Source organism: Podarcis pityusensis (assembly GCF_964106645.2).
Source record: "Podarcis pityusensis genome assembly, chromosome: 4".
In the NCBI taxonomy this organism is placed as follows: domain Eukaryota; kingdom Metazoa; phylum Chordata; class Lepidosauria; order Squamata; family Lacertidae; genus Podarcis; species Podarcis pityusensis.
The window spans coordinates 55,993,304-56,018,335 of NC_138027.1; the positions used below are offsets into that span (position 1 = coordinate 55,993,304).

Consider the following 25,032-nt stretch of genomic DNA (forward strand, 5'->3'; position numbering starts at 1 on the left):
CTCTCTGGAGAATGACAAGCAGCCTTCCATTAGCCAATTTGTGACTCAGTTTCAAGATGCAAGGCTGTAGCACAGCAGGGCAAACTCAGCGTGAATGAAGTCAAAAGAATTACACCAAAGAGAAATTTCACCCCGTCATTCGTACTGTTTCTTCAGTGTTTTTGTTCATTTCCTCATTTATTTATTTATTTATTTAAAGTGCCCTGGGAATAAAGAATTGCATTTGGATATGATGCCGTATTACTTTCAAAAAATAAGCAGAAACACAAGCATAGGATGTATTTCTTACCTTTGTTGTGGGAATTCAGTGAAATAACAGAAATAGAAATGGTGAGAAATATTTGTATGATACCCCCTGGCAGAGCTAGGAAGCCTGCCCACTGCCTACTCATAGTGGTCCTATTTGTCATGGCCAGGCCATAAAACTGAGCGCCCAGTTTGCATACTCATATTCTTATAAGATCAACCTATTTCCTGTCTGTCTAACTTTAACATGGCTGTTCTAAAGGCTGCTTCATTCAGTTTCTGCATTAAAAAAATGAACAAACTGTAAAAAAATTATAAGAACATGCAAATTTGCCTCATTAATCATTAATCCATTCAGCTCAGTATTGCCCACACTGGCTTGCAGTAGCTCTGCAGTGTTTCAGGCAGCGTCCTCTCCCAGCCACACCTCGAGATGCAGGGGACGGAACCTAGCACTTTCTGTATGAAAAGCAGGTGCTGTTCCACTGAGCTAAGGCTCTTCTCCAATTCATTATTTTTCAATACAGTGGTACCTTGGCACTCAAACTTAATCCGTTCCGGAAGTCCGTTCCAAAACCAAAGCTTTCCAAAACCAAGGTGCACTTTCCCATAGAAAGTACAATGATACCTCTGGTTACAAACTTAATTCATTCCGGAGGTCAGTTCTTAAGCTGAAACCGTTCTTACCCTGAGCGTGCTTTCGCTAATGGGGCTTCCCTCTGGTGCGCGATTTCCGTTTGCACCCTGGGGCAAAGTTCGCAACCAGGAGCAGCTGCTTCCAGGTTAGCGGAGTTCGTAACCTGAAGTGTTCATAACCAGAAGTGTTCATAACCAGAGGTACCACTGTAATGCAAAAATGGATCAATCCGTTCCAGACTCTAAAAACAACAACCCTAAAACAGCAATTTAACAAGAATTTTACTATCTAACGAGACCATTGATCCATAAAATTAAAGCAATAATCAATGTACTGTAGTGTAAAATAAATAAGACAGTATTGTGGATGATAAAAATTAAAATTATTTTTTTTCTTACCTGCACTGATGATAGTCATTGTTTGGATGGGGGGCTTTTATCCATTTCCACAGTCACACAATCAATCAATCAAACTGGGTTCCCCACAGTCACAAAAACAAATTAACCAAAAAAGCCTCAAAAACACAAACACAAAATAAATAGCAAGAACAAAACCACCAGACTTAATCCATTCTGGAAGTCCATTTGACTTCCAAAATGTTTGAAAACCAAGGCGCAGCTACTGATTGATGCAGGTGCCCCAGAAACAATAGCCGACAACCACATTGGATGTTCAGCTTCCGAAAAACATTTGAAAACTGGAACACTTACTTCCGGGTTTTCAGTGTTTGGGAACCAAGGCATTTGAGAACCAAGGTACCACTGTACATAACTTACAATATTTTGAGGGGGGCCTGTCTTTTTTTCCAGGTAGTACTATAGCTGTTATCAGCATCTAGGAGGCCTGGCTTTCACTGCAATCACCATGGACATATGAGTTCACAAATGCCCCTGAGAGCAAAGGGACAAGATGATGCGTAATCCCTTCTGGGGACATGGCACATACATTGTCCCTGAGATTTATCTTGACTTTGTTGTGTCTTCTGCAGCATCAGCTACTCCTCTCAGCATTCCCCTCTCAGTATGAGGGGAAATCAAGAGAAATGGATAGAGAGCAAGGTATTTAAAAGCCACATGGCAAGAAAGAAAAACACACACACACACACACACACACACACACACACACACTGCGTGATTAATTTTTGAGATCAAATTCTTCACTTGGTTCAGTGGAGTTATGTAAAAAGTATGTGGCCATGCAATTTTCCTTCACTTTAAGAGTGAAAAGTAATAGCATTTAAATGCAATCCTAGTTTGTGAGCATTTCTTAGGAGACACTCACTTTCTGTTTAGAATTATATTATACTGACATCTGGTGGACACGGGAATAATTGATTGAAAGGTTTGTGGGTTTAAAAACAAGAAGAAGAGACATTCGATGCATTCACTGAAGTTGTTCTACCGTAAATACAGTGGGGTGTTTTTAGGGGAAAGAATGGTGCTGGTACTCACCATGAAGTTGTTAAAGTATGTGCCACACATGGTGGAGGGGGGGGAGAAAGGTGTCAGTACTGCAGACCCTTGAGTACCCCCCCCAAAAAGCACTGAATAATTGCATTCATTTAACATGTTCTCTAGTTTGGTCCTAAGAAGAAGAGTGTGGCACAGAATTTATGCAAGGAAAACCGTTACCAAGCTGTTGTGATGACCACCATGATGAAGCACACTTGAAAGGCTTTGTGTATTATTGAAAGAGAACTGCTGCGGCATTTGTCCTCTGTGGCTGGAACCACATGAAAGCAGCTCCACCGTGGCCCCCTTTCAGGTGTTTTCCTCCATGCAATCATAACCATGTGGAGGAAGAGAGTGGGGCAGCCCTGCTTCCACTGAACAACACCAGCTACATTTTGGGGAGCAGGCCCTAGTGCGAAAAACAATGCCTGATCTGATCTGATCTGTATTTGTAGGCTTCCTCCTACAATCTTGAACATGCAAGCTCCTCTCTGAGATCTTGCCCCCAACATGTGGATGGCAGAGATGTGATGGGGCGTGCTGGGGTCAATGGCTGGTGCCCCATTCTCTTCCTCCATGTGATTTTGACTGTGTGGAAAACAACTCCTGAATAGATCTAATGAGTTATAATAACTACATTTGATATACAACAATGCGGGTGAACAAATGGCACACTTGGATAATCAAGATAATCAAAGAAACTCTTTGGGAAACCCTAATTACTGAGAGCTTATAAAAATCGGTGCAAGTTCTGAAATTGCTTGGTGAGCTTCCCTAAGGAGACACAGGAGGGCAGACAGAAATGCTTCTAGGCAGTTGTCCATCACACTTTTGTTAACACAGGAGGACACTCTCTCCTATGCCTGTCAGAAGAAAGTCTCACTTCAATTCACTTATTCCCACGTAAGTGTGCAGAGTAACCCCCTTTCCCTAACTTCCCCTCCTCCCCCAGTTCTATATCTGACTTTGCTCGTTTGTGTGGTTATTTTAAAAAATTGGCTAAACCATTCGTTTTTTAAAAAAAAGTGTGTCTAGGATTGCAACCTAAGAGAGTGTTTATTCAGAAGTGAGATCCACTGAGTTTAATGCAGCTTACTCTCCAGTGAGTGTGCATAGGATTGTAGACTAAGTTTAATGTTTAGTAGCTGGGGGCCATAATTATGGAGTCTTAAAACAGAGTCTTTCCCAATGGGCATTTACATGGTTATGAAGCTACATGGCAATGAAGAAGGAGGGTGTGGGGAGAAGATTGAGTGTACCACAAACAATGACAGGTCTCTAGTACGGTCTCCAAGTTTCTGAAAAGCCATCCTTTGTGGTCAGCTTTCAAAACCGTATGCCTTTCCTGAAAAATTCCAGTATCTCCGCATCCTTACTGTTAAAATGGAAATGAAAATATTTAACCGATATGTAATATTTTGGGGCTTGATTAATGTTTGTATGATCCAGCCAAGAGAATGACTTAACTTTTGGGTATCTCAGTAAGCATAGTACCCAATTTGGCTTTTATTGAATTTGCAAGCTAAAATTAATCTTTGGCTTTACTTGGGTGTTGTTTTGCTTCACACCGTACTCTGTGTTTCCATCAGTGCTTGAGACAGCTGAGTTTTGCACCTAGCAAAGATTAATCTCATAAAGTCTGCCTAGTAACTCCTGTGCTTCACCTTAAAAACTGCTACAAGTGGCAGACTTTGGGGCTTCAACTTCATGCTGAGTACTTCTTCTAATATCAAGCCTGAAGAAGAGTTCCAGAGAGGTCAAAGCCTTGCTCATTACTTTGTCACATTTGAATTGATCCTAATGAAAGTTATGACCCTACCGCTGCTTTTGGATCCTGCCCCCACAATAGGCCAGAAAAGCATTCGTGGCTGTTAAAGGAAGACTGCTGTTCTCTATTCTCTGTGGGAGAAGTGCTGTGTTTACTAAACCATTTAGCTCTGACCTAGTTAGACATGAATTAAGAAGGTAATTGCCTAGGTGTGCACACTATTAAGGTATTTCTAGAAATATGTGCATATTATGGAATGGAACATTTTTTCATTTTGTCTAGCACAGGGATAATACTGTGGCACCGACTGGGCTTGCTAGCTATTGTGTTTCAAGAGCTTCACTCTTCAGATCACTAAACTGTCTGACATTTCCTTTTGCGCTACCTTAGAGATGCAAAGACAAATGTCCCAGGGGCTAGGGAAGGTGTAAGATTTCACATCTTTTAAAAAGGCTGAATTATAATAAGATCATTTCTATCGAGAATATCTTTTTAAAGCATGTTATTTGTCAGAATGTTTTACTGTGTTAATACTTTATTCTCTTATTCATAGAGTCCAGCAGCAAAAAAAGAGATGGCTCCTATGCTCTACATCATATGCAGAAACTGTCTTCTTGACTGCTGAACCCACTGTTGGTCTCATCCACTCAGTCCACTGGAGCCTGTCATCGCATGCAGGGCATGTTCCTAACTTACAGAGGGTTTGAGATTCTCACCTGTTTAACCAGCCAGGTGAAGCCATTCCAGGAGTGTGGCCGCTGTGGGATGTTGACAGCTTCTAGGAGCCACAGGTGAGAGCTGAGTGCAGGGGTGGACCAATGGTGAATGAACTATCCAGAAGGAAAAAGTAGTGTCCCCCACCTGATATGCCAGGAGATACTGCCCCTCCTGGCATAGGATTGATTCCCAATCTCTTCCATTTCGTTCATCTTTGGGGTGAGGAACCTGTGGCCCTTCAGGCATTGTTGGACTCCAAGCCCCACCAGCTCCAGCTACCATGGCCAGAGACTATGAGAGTTTTAGTCCAATAACAACTGGAGGGTCAGTTTCCCATTCCTGATATCTGTACAGATCACAGCTTTATCATTCAACAAACTTGCAGTTTATACCAGACAAAACATTTCTACCACATATTCCCTTTCCTAACCTCTAAATAAAATAATAGCTATTTTGATTTAGAAATGGCAATCCTAATGCACTAGGAATTCTCTACAATAAGTGCTTTGGAGCTGACAGCCTCTGGTCAGTTAGGCTTCACAATACGTTACATTTCCTAAGTAAACAGAAAGGGAAGCAGTCACTATTTTCATGGCAGTGTCTGGTTGTACTCATTTGATCTGGCCCCTGTAATTAACAGGATGGGTGGCCTTAGCTATTCATAAAAACTGCATTAAGTGAAGTGTTTTCAGGACTGCCTGTTTGGTGAGGTGAACACTCTACGGAAATGGAGGTATATAGGGATGGATTTTAATGTGCAGGAGGAAGAAGTGATTATCATGCCTGACTCTTGTGCAATGAAAAACAAATGGTAAATTATATGCAGGCACACAACCTCAATCATTTGGTGTTGTGAAACAAGCCTTTCTCTCTCCCCCTCTCTCTTTCATGCATCCAATAGTTCACAAGGCAAAGCGGCTTGACTTCTGGAGGTGGAACAAACATGAACAAAACTGCTTCTATGGAGGTAAAGAGCATATCCCAGTCCTCCATGTTTCCTGCATTTTGTGTTCCACATGGAGATACTTTATCTCCTGCAAAAAACACAGTATAAATGAAACTTATACATATGGTAGTGATTGTAGATTCCAGAATAGAGAACTGTGGGCAGGCAAAGCTGGCTCTTAATGTTAGAAAAAGATGTTTTGGCATTCTAGTTTGTCTGGAAATACTGTCTTATAATTAACCAATAATCCCTTCCCAATTCTCACTAATCCCCTATTTGTGGTGGTGACCATCAGTACAGTGGTACCTTGGGTTACAGACGCTTCAGGTTACAGACGCTTCAGGTTACAGACTCTGCTAAGCCAGAAATAGTACCTTGGGTTAAGAACTTTGCTTCAAGATGAGAACAGAAATCGCGCGGCGGCAGCGAGAGGCCCCATTAGCTAAAGTGGTGCTTCAGGTTAAGAACAGTTTCAGATTAAGAATGGACCTCCAGAACGAGTTAAGTTCTTAACCCCAGGTACCACTGTAGTTACTCCAGGAGTGGGGAACCTGTGGCCCTTCAGATGTTGTTGGACTCCAACTCCCATCAGCCCCAGCTAGCACATCTAGAATTATGGGAGTTGGAGTCTACAGACATCTGGAGGGCCTCTCCATTCCTGGTTTAATCTTCCCCCTCCCCGGTTGTGATCAGAGCAACCTCCACCCTTCCCAGGGCTGTAAACGAAGGTGTAAACTAAGCTCTGAGAAAAATTAAGGAGGGTTCCTGGAGCCACTTGTACTACGCAGGAGTAGTAAATGTTTGAAGAAGAAAAACACCACAACTGTGGTGTTTCCAGCAGCTTATGATAAATCTTGAGTGTAACTGGAAGCCTTAAATACTCTTACGCAAACGTTGGTTCAGTAACAAAGCATTTTACCACCTGAGGTTGAGCAGCAAATTGCCAAGCTCAGTCTAATTTTGGTCCTGGAGACAGAAACCTCCCACAAGCGCCTCTTCGCTGCCCTGGCAAGAGAATGCAACCACTTTGTTAATTATTTAATTGTTCACCTGCTGCTCGTTCCTGACAGCCAAAGTGAGCGGGCCGAGGCGACCCTATCACTCTAGTAGTTAATGGTCGAGCCGGCCCTGCTGAAGAAAGGCAGGCTGCCCCCCACCCCACCCCGAAAGGTGTTCTGGTCTCTCCCTCTTCTCCCCTCCCCACTTGAACCCCCCCCCCGCCCCGCAACGCCATTCGGCGGGAGACCCGCGTTTCCCTCTGCAACGCGTTGATTGGCCGCGTGGAGGAGGACGGACGAAGCAGCGCCGTCGGCGGGGAGGGTTGTTTGCGGAGCTGGCCGCCCTTCGGGGGACTTTTCCTGCGAGCAATTTCCAATCCCGTCACATCCGCTGCTCGGCGAGGTTTGGGAAGTTACTTGGCAATTGTTTGCAGGATAGAAAAAAAGAAAAGAAAAAGAGGAGGAGGAGGAGGCGCGCCTTGGCGGCGGCGGCGGCGGGAGACTTTCTGAAGCGCCGCCTTGGCCAGAAGAAACTTTCCTGACGAGCCCGGGGGTTGTCGAGGTTCGTCGAGGCAGGCAGGCATGCGAGGAAGGAGCGAAGCCGACCCCGGGAGGGCGAGATGACGCCGGGGCGTCGAGGCACCACCGTCCCCTCGCCTCTTCGCGGGCTCAGCCAGGAGCCGCGGGCGCGCGGCCGGCCGCTCTCTCCCCCTTAGTCTTTGCCGGGCGCCGGGATGGGCAGGGCGCTGGCAGCCGGGTGTCTCCTGCTCCTGGTGGCCGCGGCCGCCGGGCGAGGCCGGGCTGCCTTCAGCCTCCCGCTGCGCGTGTCTCCGCCGAGCGCCCCCGACGGCTCGCTCGTCCCGGTGCCTGTGGCGCTGAAGCCGCGGGACGGCAACGGGACCGGCGGCAGCGCGGAGCCGGAGCGAGAGGCGGAGGGCTTGGCCTTGGCTTCCGACCCTAGCGGCGCCGTCAACTTTATGGCCATGGTGGACAACCTGCAGGGGGACTCGGGACGCGGCTACTACCTCGAGCTGTTGCTCGGCACCCCGCCGCAGAAGGTACGGGGGGGGGGCGAGAGGGACATGGGTGCCCGGAGGGGGGCGCGCGGGCGGGTAGAAGGCGGAGGCCGCGGGGACGGATTGAATGCCCGTCAAGGAGCTCGCTGCATCATCTGGGAGCGGGATTCCCTCTCCCCTCCTCTTGTCTGTGTCGGGGATTCCGATTCCTAAAGTAGCTGCCGGAGTTTGAGTCTGGATACCTTACGACGAATTGCGCAACAATACCATAGGCTGTTGTGAGGAGCTTTGGGAGCTGCAGAAGAACATTAAAAGAGCCTCTTTGGATTAGACCAAAGTCCCCCCCTCCCTTAGTCCAGGCATCTGCCCTCCAGATATTTTTGAACTGCAGCGCCCATACCTGAACATTGGCTATGCTAGCTAAGGCGGGTAGAAGTTGGAGGGCTTGAAGAATGAACTTATTTCTGTTCCACCACCATTCCCTTATATTGGCTGACCTGCTCTCCTGCTATGGAAGAAGAGAGGGATTTTTGTACAGGTTATGCATAACTTCAGTAAACTTCTATCAAGTGCTGCCTCCCCCCCCCCCATGTCCTTTTTCTTTTCCCCAACAAACAAATCTTAGATGCTTTCATCTTTGCTTTCAGGGAAAGAAAGTACTTTGTACTCCTCAATATGTTGGTTTCCTTTTCTGCCTGCAACTTTTCCTGCTCTCAGAAATTGTGTTTGAGATTTGGTTATTGGAACGGAGCGCCATCCTCCAAATGCAACAGCACCATAGATTTATGAATGGAGAACCTGTGGATGTTCTTGGACTGCAACTCCCACCATCCCTGACTATAGGCCACACTGGTTGGGGCTGATGGGAACTGGAGTCCAACAGTGTCTGTGGGACCACACATTCCTTATTCTTGATATAAAGGCATTTCAATATTGTGCAAATAAATGCAGACCTTTTCCTTAGTTTTCAGGGTATCCCATTTGCCTAAGCCGTTCCATTCACCCAAAGCATGCCTTGAAAGCCATACGTATTTTCTTGTATTATAAGGGTTGCAGAGAAGTGTTAAAATATCTGGACTGTATACCTTAACTGTAGTTTGGAAGAAAAATTGAATCGAAACGTCTAAATTTCTCTTGTGGAATACCATGATTCAATTAGAATTAATAACTAACAAGTACCTGACTTTTATGAATGCCATAAAGCCAAGAAAAACCTGTATGTAGATAAGTGACAGAGTAAGATTGTTCTATAACTAAAAAGAGGACTAGGCTGACTCACCCCTGCCTCAAGGACTATTTTTAAGAGTCCCTTTTAAGCTGCATATGTATAAGCAATTACACTCTGGGTTAATAACACTTTGGGGCTTTGGAAAACATTTGGAAAGCTCAGAAATTGTGGGTACCACAAAATGCCCATTTCACAGAAGAAGCAGAAACTGATAATTCACAGAACCCAGCCCTCCCTCCAAAAACAGGCAAACAAATCAAACACAGGCCAGAAAAGCAGCCCAAACCCACAACAAAACAACCCCCCAAAGTGCAAAGAACATTCAACTAAAAGAATGAAATGGTAAAGATTGTCTTGATTGGTGCCAAGAAGGGTGCCTCAGGGTTCTGTGTTGTCCATGTTGTCCATACTGTGCTGTCAGTATGTTGGGGACCCCATTGGTATGTTTTACACTTTATTTTTCCTTCAATATACTTTGTATCCCTCTATCCATGAGTGTCTGCTTTGAGAGTAGGCTTCTTGGTTTGGGAAGCACTCTTGAGTATTTCAGTATAAGCCCAGCAGAAGAACTGAGTGTTCCCTTGTGTAATTTTACCCAAGTGCTACTCAGAGTAGACACATTAAAATTAGTGAGCCTATGTCGGTCATGTCCTTTAACTTCAACACTGAGCCAGTAGGACTTGCGTTGAATGCCATCCCGTGTTGTGAAAGGAGACTTGGTTGGTAATATAATAAAACTGTATCGTATGCTGTTGCCTAAATGTTGATCAAAAGTATCTTTCTGTAGCTCATTACTGTGGCCAGACTGATCGTTATATTATGTTCTCTTAGTTACCTCCATTGGGAGGGGGAAGCTAGAGTTTTACAACTTGGACTCTTGAAGTATGAGGAGGGCCTCCCCTGTTGACAGTGTGTGTCTGTTTGTCCCTGACATTCTTTCTCTCTCCTCCCCTAAACATTTTACACATCTTAATCCTATCTGTAGGCAGAATATGGCCAACTCATATCCCATGCTGGTAGGCTGACTTGGAAGTTTTTTTTGAGGCCCATTTCAGTGAGTAGAACTCTGCACGGATTTGAAGGCTCTTAACAAAATCCTTGTTCCTTGAGTCTAGGCCAATGGGGCAAAATCCTCACTTTACATGATGGTGTCATTACATGACATAATATATGTGTGCTGCCATATAAACACTGAGTATTGTTGCATTTTGCAGGGCATTTTATTCCATGCAGTGCTTTCCTTGCCACCTTATTTCCATTTATCGAACTAGACTCATTCTGAACACAAGGGGCACAAAGCATTTCTCCTATATTGGCAAGGGCAGTTAAACCTTTATTTCTTGACTTTGAGAAGCTTGCCATGCCTAGAGTCCAGGAATCCTTGGTGTAGGATGCATGGAGTAAGATATCCGTGGCATCTAATGCAAAATGTCTCTTAACATCTTTACCCCTTTCCCCAAACCCCACAAACCTGTGTGACACATCAATGTAATATACTAGATTCAGTGCATGTTCTGCTTTGACATTGTATAAGCACAAGTGGGAGAAGCAACAAAATACTGCAGTGTGAAGTTCAGGATGCCAGCCAGCCAGCCATGCCCTGTTTCAGGATATTCTGTCCCATTTCAGCACTCCCTCTTTCCCATCCTGCCCCAATAGTCAGCATTCTGTAACCACTGAGCTGTTTTTTGGTTTCCCCCTTTAGGGTTTTTCCTAAATGATTTTTGTTTGCATGTGTTTGTGCTCAAGCCTGCTGATTTTACCTTCCCATTGTGTGTGGATACTGCATAATCCTTGTGTACCGGTAATTCAAGGATCCATATTTGGAGAATGTGCTCACTATTTACTATATAGGATTAATATATAATGTGGAAGCATCAGTCAAAGCAGATTCTCAAAGTAGCTGTTGGAACACGATGCCATTTTAAAATGGTTTCCCTGATCACTGAAGCATTGTTTAGTTGCAAGCATCTATATGCCAGAGGGTTAATGGTGTGAAAGGTGGCGAGACTTGGAAATGGTTGTGTGTCCACAGTCAGAAGAAACCTGGTTTGCTGCCTACCTATGAAAACAGATCGGAAATAGTAAGGAACTGATAGCTTTGAGCCGAAATGTGTGTTTGACAACAACAGTTAAGTTATAATTCATCCCATTATGAGTATGGGCTTGTGAGAATCTTGCCCAGACAGGAAGGACTCCTCTGAGCATGCCATATGTTGCTTTTCTCTGTGCCTTCTGGTGCCACTCATATCACTGTATGAGGAACTGACACGACTGCAAGGGGTGGGGGGAAGAGGCATACACAGTTTGAACATGAACAAACATTGTGCCTTCAGCACTTAAAATGCCACAATTGCAGGAAATTTGGCAGAATTGTCAGATTCCTTGGGGAGCACCACCATGGTTTCCCACCAACAAAACCTGATGGATCTCAGCCTAATCCATTGCCCTATTAAGGGTGGAAAAAGATCTCCTAATATTTTAAAATAGCCTCAGGGGCCCTTATATTGGATTGGGGTAGCAGCATTAATGGGTGTTTAACCTTTTCTGTGTGCCATTTTCCTGATAAAATTAACCCTTCCTAAAACAGTTACTGTTCCCTGTAACAGGAAAGTACATATATGGTAACACTACCTATAGTCTCCATCCTTTTGGTGCTAATAGCAGCTGGAGGGGTGCAACTGGGGAAGGGTTAAATCACCCTTTATAGTGTGCTGCTCTGATAAAGCCTAACTACCCATTGCCCCACCCCACCCCCAGCTTTTATGGGAAGAAATTTGGGAAATCAATAGCAGATTTATTGTGCAACATCAAAAATAACATTGGGGGGGTTTGGCATAAGTCCCATATTCTGCAGCTCTCTGATATTCTAGTTTTCATGTCTACACCAGAAAGTAAAACTGGCAGGAAATTTTTGCTTGTTCTCTGATATTTTTTCTTTCAAAGAGCCTGGGAAGTTCTAGGAAGATTGTGAGTATTGTTTCTTAGAGCTCTTTTGTACTTTCTTTCTTTCTTTCTTTCTTTCTTTCTTTCTTTCTTTCTTTCTTTCTTTTCTTTTTTTTACAGAATTACAGTTGCTAGAGAACTATTTATTTATTTATTTATGTAACCCCACACCCCACCCCCTGTCCTATACCGGAGGTCTCAGGGCGATTCACAGAATAAAATCAAAATATAACTCCACAAAATGCATAATCAAAATAAAAAAAACCCCAATAACACCCCCCAAAACCCCACCACATTTTAAAAGGGCATAGGATGTCAAACAAATCAACCAAAGTTAAAAAGGAACACTTTTGCCTGGCGCCTAAAGGTGTACATTCTTTGAACTGGTTTCAATTTGCATGCCTTTTACATTCAGATCTAGCTGTTCTACCTAAGTATTCAAGGTTGGGGAAAATGCTGCAACCAAATTCAGGCCTGAGAACTGTAACTTAATTCCATCCTGTGGTGAACTAACTTACACTTCCTTGTGTGAAGTCATATTTCTTTTTGCAAATACGTTGCTGCCGTATCAGGGTGTGTGCTGATACTGTGTAAATGTAGGACTAACAAAAAAACAGTTTAGAAAGGGAACAAAGTTCACTTTCCACATTACTGCTTTCATTTCCTGCACATTTTGCTATTCTGGCAAAAGGCAGGCAAAGAAGAAAATAAGCGAGAACGTGTATTAACTCTTGCTTTACTGTTATGCATGGTGAGATCAATGCATTATTTTAAAATTATTCCTTGTTTATAGGTCCAGGCAATATTTTTAGGTAGAAAAAAAGCACAGAAGAATGGCATGAAACTGAAATATATTACAGTATATATGAAGAGTGCTGTTGCATCAGACCAAAGGCCTGTCTAGTCCTGCAGTTGTTTCCAGCGGTGGCCAACCAGAGATGCTTCTGGGAATCCCACAAGCAGAGCATGCTGTGGCTTTCCACAACCTGGAATATAGAGGCTTGCAGTCTCTCATCCTGGAGGTATCAGGATTGTCCTCTATGCATTTGTTGTGACTTCCCTTAACACTGCCAAGTACTTGTACAGTGGTACCATGGGTTAAGAACTTATTTCGTTCTGGAAGTCTGTTCTTAACCTGAAACTGTTCTTAACCTGAAGCACCACTTTAGCTAATGGGGCCTCCCACTGCCGCACAATTTCTGTTCTCATCCTGAAGCAAAGTTCTTAACCCGAGGTACTATTTCTGGGTTAGCGGAGTCTGTAACCTGAAGCATCTGTAACCCGAGGTACCACTGTATATGGCTTTCGCTTCTTTTCCCCTAGAGGACATTCATAAGACGTATAATTTATTTAGTGCTTCCTAAGTGTTTGAAATGTTTCACATTGTTTCAGTAATCCTTACAACAACACTGTAAAGTAGATCGGCACCAATATGCTCATATTGCAGATGTGAAGCTGAGGCTGAAAGACAGGACTTGAATAAAGCTTCCTAGATACACACTTGACTGAGGATAATCTCCAATGTGGTTAACTTCTGAGTAGCTATTTGGACTATAACCTATAAAATAAAGCTCTGATCTTTACTTGCATATCTCTAAAAATATTGTTTTCGCTGGCTGGTAAGAGACAGGGCAACTTGCCTCCTTTCTCAAATGCACCCACCTTTCTTGGTGGGTTAAATACTTGATCATCATTCCACATAAAGGAAAGTGTTATCAAAAATGTAACTTGATGTTAAACACAATCTAAGCTTCAAATATCAATCCTTTAAAGCAGTGAGTTTTCTCTGCAAGTGCACATGAGTTCATTGCTGAGAAAAGTTTTCAACAGTATCATGGGATCTCATGTGATTAAGGGATGCATTATTAGGCAGGATGACTAGTCAGATGATAAGGCTAAACTGTGTAATCCCGAATGTCCTCCAGGATTCTGAAGCCTGTTGGAATAAATGGGAGTTTGTACTGAAGAAGCCTTTTGTGGAATGGAGCTTTTTATTTTTTCTTGAAAGCCTTTTATTTTACAAAGAACTGTAATAGTCCCTTGCAATATGCAGTTCCTAACTGTAGGACAGTACCTATATAAACTGCAGGAGGGGGGGGGGTGACCAGTGGGGAGGATAAAGAAGCTCCACTTATCTGTTGTTTAGTTGTGTCCTACTCTTCGTGACCCCATGGACCAGAGCACGCCAGGCACTCCTGTCTTCCACTGCCTCCCGCAGTTTGGTCAAACTCATGTTAGTAATTTCGAGAACACTGTCCAGCCATCTCATCCTCTGTCGTCTCCTTCTCCTTGTGCCCTCCATCTTTCCCAGCATCAGGGTCTTTTCCAGGGAGTCTTCTCCTCTCATGAGGTGGCCAAAGTATTGGAGTCTCAGCTTCAGGATCTGTCCTTTCAGTGAGCACTCAGGGCTGATTTCCTTCAGAATGGGTAGGTTTGATCTTCTTGTAGTCCATGGGACTCTCAAGAGTTTGGTTTTTTTACCCTTAATGTACATTCCTTATTAATTATTGTTACAGCACCACAGTCCTCCAGTATTGGCAACAAAATATTTGCATTCATGGGAAATAGGATTAACCTTGCTTAGCATTGGTGGTACTGAATTGATGCTTAAAGTTAAAGGGACCCCTGACCATTAGGTCCAGTCGGGGACGGCTCTGGGGTTGTGGCGTTCATCTCGCTTTATTGGCCGAGGGAGCCGGCGTACAGCTTCCGGGTCATGTGGCCAGCATGACTAAGCCCTTTCTGGCAAACCAGAGCAGCGCACAGAAACGCCGTTTACCTTCCTGCCAGAGTGGTACCTATTTATCTACTTGCATTTTGACATGCTTTCAAACTGCTAGGCTGGCAGGAGCAGGGACCAAGCAACGGGAGCTCACCCCGTCGCAGGGATTCGAACCGCTGACCTTCTGATTGGTAAGCCCTAGGCTCTGTAGTTTAGACCACAGCGCCACCCGCATCCCTCGAATTGATGCTTAGGGCTACTGTTATTTCAGTCTGCTATCCATGCACCTTTTGTGCAAGCTGCCTCCATGTGATTTCCCCCCAAATCCTTTCTTCCAGAGCAGCACCGTGCCCCAATTTTCAGACTTTATTTAAGGGAGATGCTTTGTGGGGAGAGGGGGCAGGGAATTCTCCTTCCTCTTGCTCCCATAGTTTAGTATTCTGAAGCCATGCGCTGAATCTTATGGTATGTTAAAAGATCGAGGTGGTGATCTACTTTGAATGCTTCCAAATAGTTAGAGAATCCGCCCAGCAGTCATCATGCCTGTAACATTCTTCCCACATCAATCTTCATGCATTCAGAGCACAAATGTGGGCATGAAGTAATAGCAGATTTTGTTCTTTCTTCCATTCCAGGAATTTTCACGAGTGTAAACTTGAACACTGGCTTTGGCTCTTTAATGTTGGAAAATAAAATAGAAAGAACTGGTCCATGTGTTTCCAATACACCCTTTTTTTCTTATCCTCCATCAACCTCTACCCCGCTGAACTCACTCACTGTCAGAGTTGCTTCCAGATCCTAGCTCACAGAGGATCACGCTAGCCAGCGATCATTAAATAAAAGTCTTTATTGAGTTACAGTTTCCATTCTCAAGCTGCTGCGTGCAACCCTACGTCTAATGGTTAGATCGGCGAAGCTCCATCTGAGTCTCCGCCCCTTGTACACCAACTTAATATCCTAGCCTTGCTCCACCTTTTCCGCCTGACTGTTCTTCTCTGGATCCCTCTGCCCCCCGGGGTCTCTTCCTTCCGGGATTCCTCTGACGCTGACCCCCCTGACTCTTCTCCCTCCTTTCGGCGGGCTTTAGGACCTGGCTCCCTTTCCGGGCTGCCTACTGCGCCACTTTCCTGTGCATTTGAACTTGGCGCGCGCGCCCAACCTTCCACCTTCCGCCTGACCGTTTCTTCGCTCCCCGATGGAGGTGTGGCCACTCCTGACTCGTGCCCTCCCCCCTGTTGTGAGCTGCCGGCGCTTGATCCCTGGCGCCCTTCCTCTTCCCTGCTCTCTGGCGGTGACGCTGGTCCCGATTTCCAACTGCTCCCCTCTGAGTCCCCTCTGGCTCTATCTTCCTGGGGTGTCCCCCTAGGCTCCCCCCTTGCCCTGGCCACTGGTGCTCCTTTCTGTGAATCTTCTGATTCACTGGAAAGAATCGGAGATCTCGGGTCGTCGTCATCACTCATCTTTTCTTCTGCCTCCTCCCCCTCGCTCTCTGTTTCCTCCCTTGCCCTTGCCTCTGCTCCTGAACCCCTGACATCCATCCCCCCCTCGAAGCCCCCTCTTCCCCCCTCCCCTCCTTCCGGTGCGGGATCTGGGTGCTGCCGTGTCAGGGGGACGAATGTCGGATACAGTTCGCTTCCCGTGGCGGGCCGCCATCCGAAGTCTTCCGGTTCTTCCTCCCTGCTCTCGTTGACGACGGTCACCTCCGCTTCCATCTCTGTGCCGCCGTGCTCGAAACCCGGGTCGTCCCCGAAAACGTCCATGTCCGTCTCTCCCTCGTTGCCTTCTGGAGACGTTGCTCGTCCTGGACCCTCCAGCCACCTTCTGCGGAACTGCTCCTCTGGTCGATCATCCCACCAATACGAGGGTTCTGAAGCAGATCCCGAGGGTGACCCCTCCGGGGAACGGGCGTCTCGTGTCGGTTCCTCGTCCGAGTCGAACCCCCGGAACGTGCTGGCTGAAAGCGTGGGCGTGAAAAGCCAGTCGTCGAAAAAGTCTGCTGGCATTGGCCTATGTGGGAAGAGGGCATGAAACTCTTCTTTGAGCAGAGGTTCGTCTAAAGCGTAGCCCGGCACCCAGCTGTTGGCACTGGCCGGGGTGCCCTCCTTGGCGAGAAGGTATTCTACCCCCTCTTCCCCCCATATGGAGTCCAAAATCTCCGTGACTTCGTTGATGCGCTCCTCCTGTGCCACTCCCCCTTGCCCGGTTCTCTCTCGGAGCGGACCCGGTGCCGTTCCTGGTTCCTGAAACCTGTGAGGTGCCTTGTAGGGAGTGAGCACCGATCTGTGGAACACCGGATGCATTCTGGAACCCTCCGGAAGAGCCAGCCTGAAAGCCACCGGGTTGACCTGTTCTTCGACTTGGTAGGGCCCCAGTTGTTTATGCCCTAGTTTCTTCTTCGCCAACGACCTGGCCGGCACTGCGTGGGCTGCTAACCAGACCCAGTCTCCCACATGGATCTCTTCGCCAACCCTTCTGTGTTTGTCCGCTTGTACCTTGTATGCGTGTTTAGCCAGCTCCAGGTGCCGCCGCAGCTGATCGTGGACCTCCTGCAACTCCGACGCGAACGCATCTGCTGTCTGCGGCTCCCCCTCCCCCATTCTTTCCAGTCCCGGGAAGGTTCTAGGGTGCCTCCCGTTGTTGGCGAAGAACGGCGTGACCCCCGTGGACACGTGCTTCGTGTTGTTGTAGGCGAACTCGGCGAGAGGCAGGTAATCCACCCACGTCGCAGGCTGTTGATTCGCATAACATCTCAGGTACTGCTGCATGATGGCATTGACCCGCTCCGCTTGCCCGTTGGTCTGCGGGTGTCTAGCCGACGCCAGGTTGATCTTGACGTTCAGGAAGCCCATCAGCCTCTGCCAGAAGTTCGAGATGAACTGTCGCCCTCGGTCGGACAGAATAGACCGCGGCAGACCGTGAACCTTGAACACGTGGTCTATGAACAGTTTGGCGGTTTGTTCCGCCGTGGCCACCTTCGCACACGGAATGAAATGTGCCATCTTGGAGAACAAATCCACCACCACCAGCACAGCCGTCTTGCCCCTCGAGCTGGGCAGATCCGTGACAAAGTCCAGGGCCACTCTCTCCCATGGTTCGAACGGAGTTTGCAGCGGTTCCAGCAGTCCGGCCGGCGGTCTGTGCACTGGTTTGGACCTCTGGCAGGTGTCACACCTCGCCACGTAGTCCGCGACTTCCCCTCTCATTCCGGGCCACCAGAAGTCTCTGGCTACTAATTCCACCGTCTTCTCCTTGCCAAAGTGCCCGGCAGTGGGCGCGTCGTGCAGCTGCTGCAGTACCTTGGCGCGAAGTTCGTCTCCCGGCACGTAGATGGCCCCTTTACGGATGAGCAAACCATCTCGCAGCTGGAACTCGTCGGTCGCTGCCGTGCCCCTGTGCACCTCTGCCATCTTTGCTTGCGCGAAGGAGTCATCCTGCAACGCTCGTCGCACCGCATCCAGGTCAACTGTCGCCGCCGCGCACGCCCACACTGTCGGTGCGAAGATGTGCATGGCGGCCGCTGGCGTTGCCTCCTCCAGATACTGTGGCTTACGGGAGAGAGCATCCGCCATGATGTTGGTGTCCCCCGGGACATACTCTATTCGGAAGTCGAAATTCGCAAAGAACTCAGCCCAACGTATCTGCCTCTGGTTCAGGAACTGTGCCGTGCGCCAGTGCTCTAGATTCTTGTGGTCCGTGCAGACCTGCACCGTGTGCTTGGCGCCGATCAGGAAGTGCCTCCACGCTTTGAACGCTGCATGAATGGCCAGCAACTCCCTGTCCCAGATGGTGTAGTTCTGTTCGGACTTGCTGAGCTTCCTTGAGTAAAACGCTCCCGGCCTCCAAACCCCCTGCGGGTCTTTCTGCAGCAGGACTGCTCCCACGGCTCTGTCCGAAGCGTCTGTCTCCACCCTCATCGGCCTGCTGGGGTTGACATGAAGCAGCTGCTCTTCCGACGCGAAGAGACGCTTGAGTGCCTGAAAGGACTGCTCCGCCTGCTCTGTCCAGATGAACTTCTTTTTCTTGGAGCTGAGCGTGTCCGTGATGGCCGCTGTCTGCATCGCAAAGCCTTTGATAAACTTGCGATAGAAGTTCGCGAAGCCGACAAACCGTTGGACCTCCTTCCGGTTGCGTGGGCTCTTCCAATCCAACACTGCTCGGACCTTGGCGCTGTCCATGGCGAGCCCTTTATCAGACAACTTGTAGCCCAGGAAATCCACCTCCGTCACGTCGAATTGGCACTTCTCCAGCTTGGCGTAAAGCCTATGTTGCTGTAGCCTGCTCAGCACTTCCTTGACGTGTCTGTCATGCTCCTGCTGCGATTCCGAAAAGATCAGGATGTCATCCAAGAAACAGACGCGCGTCTTGTAGAGGAGCCCCGCCAACACGTGATGCATGAAAGCTTTAAAAACGTGGGAGCCATTTTGCAATCCAAAAGGCATAACTCTATATTCGTAGGTGCCCAGGGGCGTGAACATGGCTGTCTTCCACTCATCTCCTTCCCGCATGCGAATGAGGTTGTATGCCCCTCGCAGGTCCAACTTGGTGAACACTCTGCCCTTCCGTACCTTTGCGAGGAGGTCGTCGATTCGGGGCATGGGGAAGTCCGATGGCTTGGTCACACTGTTCAAGATGCGAAAGTCCACTACAAGTCTTTTTTGGGGCGTGTCCCGCTTCTTAACAAAGAATACCGGACTGCCCCCCGCTGCCTTGGACTCTCGGATGAAACCGCGCTCCAAATTATGATCTATGAACTCTTTGAGTTCCTGCAGTTCGTCCTCAGACATGGAATACAGCTTCCCTTTGGGCAGCGCCGCCCCCGGCAGCAGGTCAATTTTGCAGTCATATGGTCTGTGGGGGGGTAGCCTGTCTGCCTCCTTCTCGCAGAAAACCTCCAAAAAGTCTGCGTACTTGTGGGGAACCGCTTGCAGCGTGCCTAGCTGCAGCTGTGACTCCTCTTCCCCTCCTTCCTGCCTGGGCACGATGCAGTGTTCAGCGCAAAAGGAAGAGCCGAAGGTCAGCTGCCTCTGGTACCAAGCCAGCGTCGGGCTGTGCTTGTCCAGCCAACTCATGCCCAATACAATGGGCGTGTCCGATAGTTGAGTGACATTGAAGCTGATGATTTCCCTGTGATTCCCAAGTCGCATCACCATTGGTGGCGTCTGCTTCACCACTTGCCCCCCTAGCAGCTCCCTGCCATCCACCGTGACAACCTGCAGGGGCAGCGTGGCAGGCAGCAACTGTATAGCGTGCCGGTCGACAAAGTCCTGCCCTATAAAGTCCGCATTGCTTCCGGAGTCAATGGTGATTGGCACGTCCATGGTGATTCCATTGGGCAGCTGGAGCGACGCGGTGAGCCTCACTACTGGTTTGGGCGGGAGGGGGTCCATGGGCTGTAAAATCTCTGGGGACTGCTTCACTGACACGTCTGGCTGGGCCCCAGTGCCTCTTCCTCCAACCAGACTCCGTCGTTTCCCTGCTGTGGTTGTCCTTGCTGCGTTGCTGCAGTTACCATTGCTGAGGCTGCAGTGTGCTTGTGGAGCCCCTGGGGACACTCTTTCGCCATATGCTGTGGATCATCGCAGATGTAACACTTCCTGTTCCCTCTAGGAGGCTTCGCTTTCACTGCTGCCGGTGCTAGGGCTCTGGCTGCTGACTGAGCCCTTGCACCTCCAACCTCCATAGGTTCCGCTCCTCCTCCTAGCGGAGGCATGGATTGCGCACGCGCTGCTTCTCTGGGAAGGAAGGAGGAGCCCCTGGCTGGTTCGCGCCCTCCACGCCCTTCGCCACTGCTCCACGGACGTCCTTCCAGCCGCACCCCCACCGCCAGCGCCCTCTGAACGATCTCCTGCGTGGTCCGGGGTCTCTCCCCTCTCGCAATTTCATCTTTAACCGAGCCGTGCAATCCCTCCCAAAACAGGTCTCTTACAGGAGCCGAATCTCTGTCCCATTCCAGAGCACTGACCAAAGCGAAAAAGCGGGCATGGTACTGCCTTACGCTGGCCCTCCCTTGCTTCAGTCCATGTATCTGCTGCCGAGCAAGATCCACGTCAATGCTTGATAAAAAGCACCCATCCATCGCTTTAATAAAGGCATCCGCATTTTGGAGCGCCGGATCCTTATCTCTCCACAAATTGCGCAGCCATGCTTTAGCATCTCCATGCAAATGGGACATGATGAATCCCACCTTCTCTTGCTCATCTCTAAAGTCCTTGTTCAGCAGTTGCAGTGCACACATTACATCTGCTCTAAAGTTGGGGTACTGTTGCAAATTCCCATCGAAGTGAGAGACCCGACCGCCTGTTCGTCTCCCCAACCCAATCCCCTCCGGTTTGGGTGTCAGTTGCCCTTGCTTCGTAAGCACTTCCAACCTGACCTGGAGATCCCTGTAGGCGGCAGCTGCGTCCTCCTCTCTCTTCCTGGATGCAAGAGCCTCGGCATTCAGTCGCGACACTGCTTCTCTGAGTTCCGCTATCTGCTGTTCGGCCGTCATGTTGTCTGCCGTTCGTGAGCTCGCTAGTAGGCACCCGCTTTCTCTCCTCTCCGCGAGGCTGTAGATGCCCACAATTTAATGAGATGGAGCTTACTGTCAGAGTTGCTTCCAGATCCTAGCTCACAGAGGATCACGCTAGCCAGCGATCATTAAATAAAAGTCTTTATTGAGTTACAGTTTCCATTCTCAAGCTGCTGCGTGCAACCCTACGTCTAATGGTTAGATCGGCGAAGCTCCATCTGAGTCTCCGCCCCTTGTACACCAACTTAATATCCTAGCCTTGCTCCACCTTTTCCGCCTGACTGTTCTTCTCTGGATCCCTCTGCCCCCCGGGGTCTCTTCCTTCCGGGATTCCTCTGACGCTGACCCCCCTGACTCTTCTCCCTCCTTTCGGCGGGCTTTAGGACCTGGCTCCCTTTCCGGGCTGCCTACTGCGCCACTTTCCTGTGCATTTGAACTTGGCGCGCGCGCCCAACCTTCCACCTTCCGTCTGACCGTTTCTTCGCTCCCCGATGGAGGTGTGGCCACTCCTGACTCGTGCCCTCCCCCCTGTTGTGAGCTGCCGGCGCTTGATCCCTGGCGCCCTTCCTCTTCCCTGCTCTCTGGCGGTGACGCTGGTCCCGATTTCCAACTGCTCCCCTCTGAGTCCCCTCTGGCTCTATCTTCCTGGGGTGTCCCCCTAGGCTCCCCCCTTGCCCTGGCCACTGGTGCTCCTTTCTGTGAATCTTCTGATTCACTGGAAAGACTCGGAGATCTCGGGTCATCGTCATCACTCATCTTTTCTTCTGCCTCCTCCCCCTCGCTCTCTGTTTCCTCCCTTGCCCTTGCCTCTGCTCCTGAACCCCTGACACTCACAAATTCTACCTATAGTACTAAGATATTCCCAAATGTTAGCCTTTTCTTTTTTCTTCTTTCTTCTTTTTTTAAAAAAGATGAAATTTCAATTATTCACTAAGTTACTGTCAAACAAAATAAGAGTGAAATAATCAAAAGATCCTTGTATTAAAATGGCTTTGTCAAGATGATGGTTTAAAAATAATGGGTTATCTTTGTGATAACAAATGTGATAAACATTTGATTTCCCTTGGGATGAGGGGTGGCATTTAAATTCAGTAAAGAAAGATCAGCATTTCAAAGAATTATATCTTGGCCTTTTGTTTGTTCACAAAGACTTTGACAAGTGAAATAGCTTGTTGGCGATACACAGCAAAATTATATAGCAGCAGCAGAAACTAAAAAAGCGCTATATATAAAACAAGTATTGAATATTGCCAAAAGGGGGTGTGCTTTTAGAATTACATTGAGCATAGACTTCTTACATAGCATATAAAGTGCATCAAATATAATGTGTAGTTTTGAATTTATGATGTTTTGGTTTCATTAGTATACTTTATTCTACCGTCATTGAATCAGTGCTATAGTTAGTTGTAGTAGTTCAGGGATGGAATAAATATTAGCATTGGCCATAGTGATGTGTCTGTATTTGCCAAGTGATTACAAACATGGCATGATGCAAGCATCCTTTTATGCAAAACTTTTCACATGGTTGTATTTAACTTACATTTGACACATACTCATTGTTTACTAATGTGGATTGGTTATGCTTTGATACTGTTTTCTTGCCCATTTTTTATAAGGTTTAGAGTGTTAACAGGTTACAAGAGTGCATTTTCAGCTCTTTGAACGATCACTTACTGGTGAAAATCTTTGTTCTGATTTGTGGTAGGCTGCTGTTCATCATTCTGACATAATAGAAGGAATAGAAGTTTGACTCTTTAACACCAGCTGTAAAGAGTCTGTTGTACTTCAGATTCTGATGTGCCAAACAAATGCAAAAGACTGCTTTGTTAAACCTGTTCTACAAGGTAATTTGAATCCATCAGGATCTACTGTGCTTGAAAGGCCAACTTTTTAACAGTCTGTAATACTGCTGGAGTCTGTTGGGTGGCCTTGGCACAGAAGGAAATGGCTTGATTCATAGCATGGATTTCATTCATCTTGAAAGAAGCTGAGATTTTCACTAATGTGTGTATCTAATATATGCATTTTTGTGTGTGGTGCTTGGCTGGTGAACTACATTGCACAACACAGAAAAGTGTGAATGTCAAAGGATGGCTATGTTTTGGTTCACGTAAATTGTTTAGGAATGTATGAATTTGGTAGGTTTCTCTTTAAATGAGAACTGAATGAAATCCCCCCTTCCTACTTGTCACCTGTGGTGGTGAAGTGTAAAGTTTTGTTTCAGATCCCATTTATGTTTTTCTTCCTTAAATAAAATGTTTACATTGCAAATATAACAGGAAAAGCATCTACTTGCATTTTTATTAGCTGTCCATATGTCAAAGTTGGTAGCCACCGGGGCGTGTTAATTATAAGATAGATATTCAGGCGTGGAAAAGGCAATAATAAGGTGAGTAATGGATGGTGGATATTTGTGTAACCTAACATTGTACAAGTGTAACTGGTACAATCTGCCCCCACCCCCACCATGGATTACTCTGTGCCTGTCTTATCAAATTTTGCTTGCAGTTTCAGCACTGTTTTGAACAATTTGTGTGATATTAAATAAACATTCTACATGCATGACTCCACTTTCCTAGTCATTAGTTAATGTGTGCTTTAAAAAGCAGCAGTTGGTCAGTTCAGACCCAGGAGGATTTCCAGTTCCTGTCCCTTTAATGTTGACACTTAAAAAGCTGTATCAGGTTTCCTGTCTTTTAGCAAGTTGTTGATACATGAATATTCTCTCTTGTAGCTTTTTCAATAAATATGTGGGGTGTGTCTTTGTAAAATGTTCCAGATACAGGTTGGGTTGCCTCTCTTCTGGTTTCTTTTTGTCAAACGAAAAACAAAAAACCGCCGTTAGATTAATTAGCAGTTTCTGCTAATGAATAAAAGCAGGAAATTGGTTTGGAAAGTCTACTTTTATGAATCCATCATGGGTATTTCATGCTATTGGATTTCCTTTCCTGAGCCACAGTGGAGCAGTAGGCACTGAAGAAACATATGAATATGATTCGCAATTAAATCTCCCAACCAAGTCTCCATAATTTATGCTCACTTTGGTGAAAATGCCACAACCCTCTGGTGAATGTGGATCATCCCAGACTTTAACTCTTGAACTGGAGATGAGGCAGGGATCATGCCTGAAATTGTGTGGCAATCCCCACCACCTCCCCAGTTCCTGTTGGGGACTGGTTTGGCCACTGCATTGCCAACCATGCTATATACCAGGGGTCGGCAAGGCTTACCAGGCATGGGCCAGATCACTCTCGCGGAGATCCTCCATGGGCCAGACCGGCACAGCACGACACCGGAAATCACATCTGTGCATGTCCACGGTGCCGGAAATCACTTCTGCGCATGCCCAGATGCTGGAAATTGTGCCTGGCAGACATGATTTCCGGCATCTGGCCATGTGCAGAAGAAGAAGAAGAAGAAGAAGAAGAAGAAGAAGAGTTTGGATTTGATATCCCGCTTTATCACTACCCGAAGGCGTCTCAAAGCGGCTCACAATCTCCTTTCCCTTCCTCCCCCACAACAAACACTCTGTGATGTGAGTGGGGCTGAGAGACTTCAGAGAAGTGTGACTAGCCCAAGGTCACCCAGCAGCTGCATGTGGAGGAGCGGAGATGCGAACCGGGTTCCCCAGATTACGAATCTACCGCTCTTAACCACTACACCACACTGGCTCTCACACCACACTGGCTCTCCAGTCCCCGTGCCATGCTGCACCAGTTTAGCGCAACGCATGGGGACTCGCCGAGCGGGCGGCTCGTGGACTGGTTAAATGGCCTCCATAGGCTGCTTCTGGCCCATGGGCCTTAGGTTGCCAACCCCAGCTATATGCACTGCCTCAACAGCATG

At 47.3% G+C, this 25,032-nt stretch overlaps 1 protein-coding gene across 3 annotated transcripts in view; it reads left to right on the forward strand.

The window, feature by feature from the left end:
* The first annotated feature begins 7,482 nt into the window (after window positions 1–7,482).
* Window positions 7,483–25,032, forward strand: part of BACE2 (beta-secretase 2) — a 50,476-nt gene continuing 32,926 nt past the window's right edge. For 2 of the 3 annotated variants that reach the window (XR_013985899.1, XM_081003996.1), the window contains exon 1: window positions 7,483–7,821. Coding sequence is in view for 2 of the 3 variants with exons in the window: in XM_081003996.1 (XP_080860122.1) it covers window positions 7,498–7,821 (324 nt within the window). In the remaining variant the exon portion in view is untranslated. Of the gene's footprint in view, window positions 7,822–14,005; window positions 14,187–25,032 lie in introns of those variants that run through there. The other variant, XM_081003997.1, reaches the window with a different exon arrangement.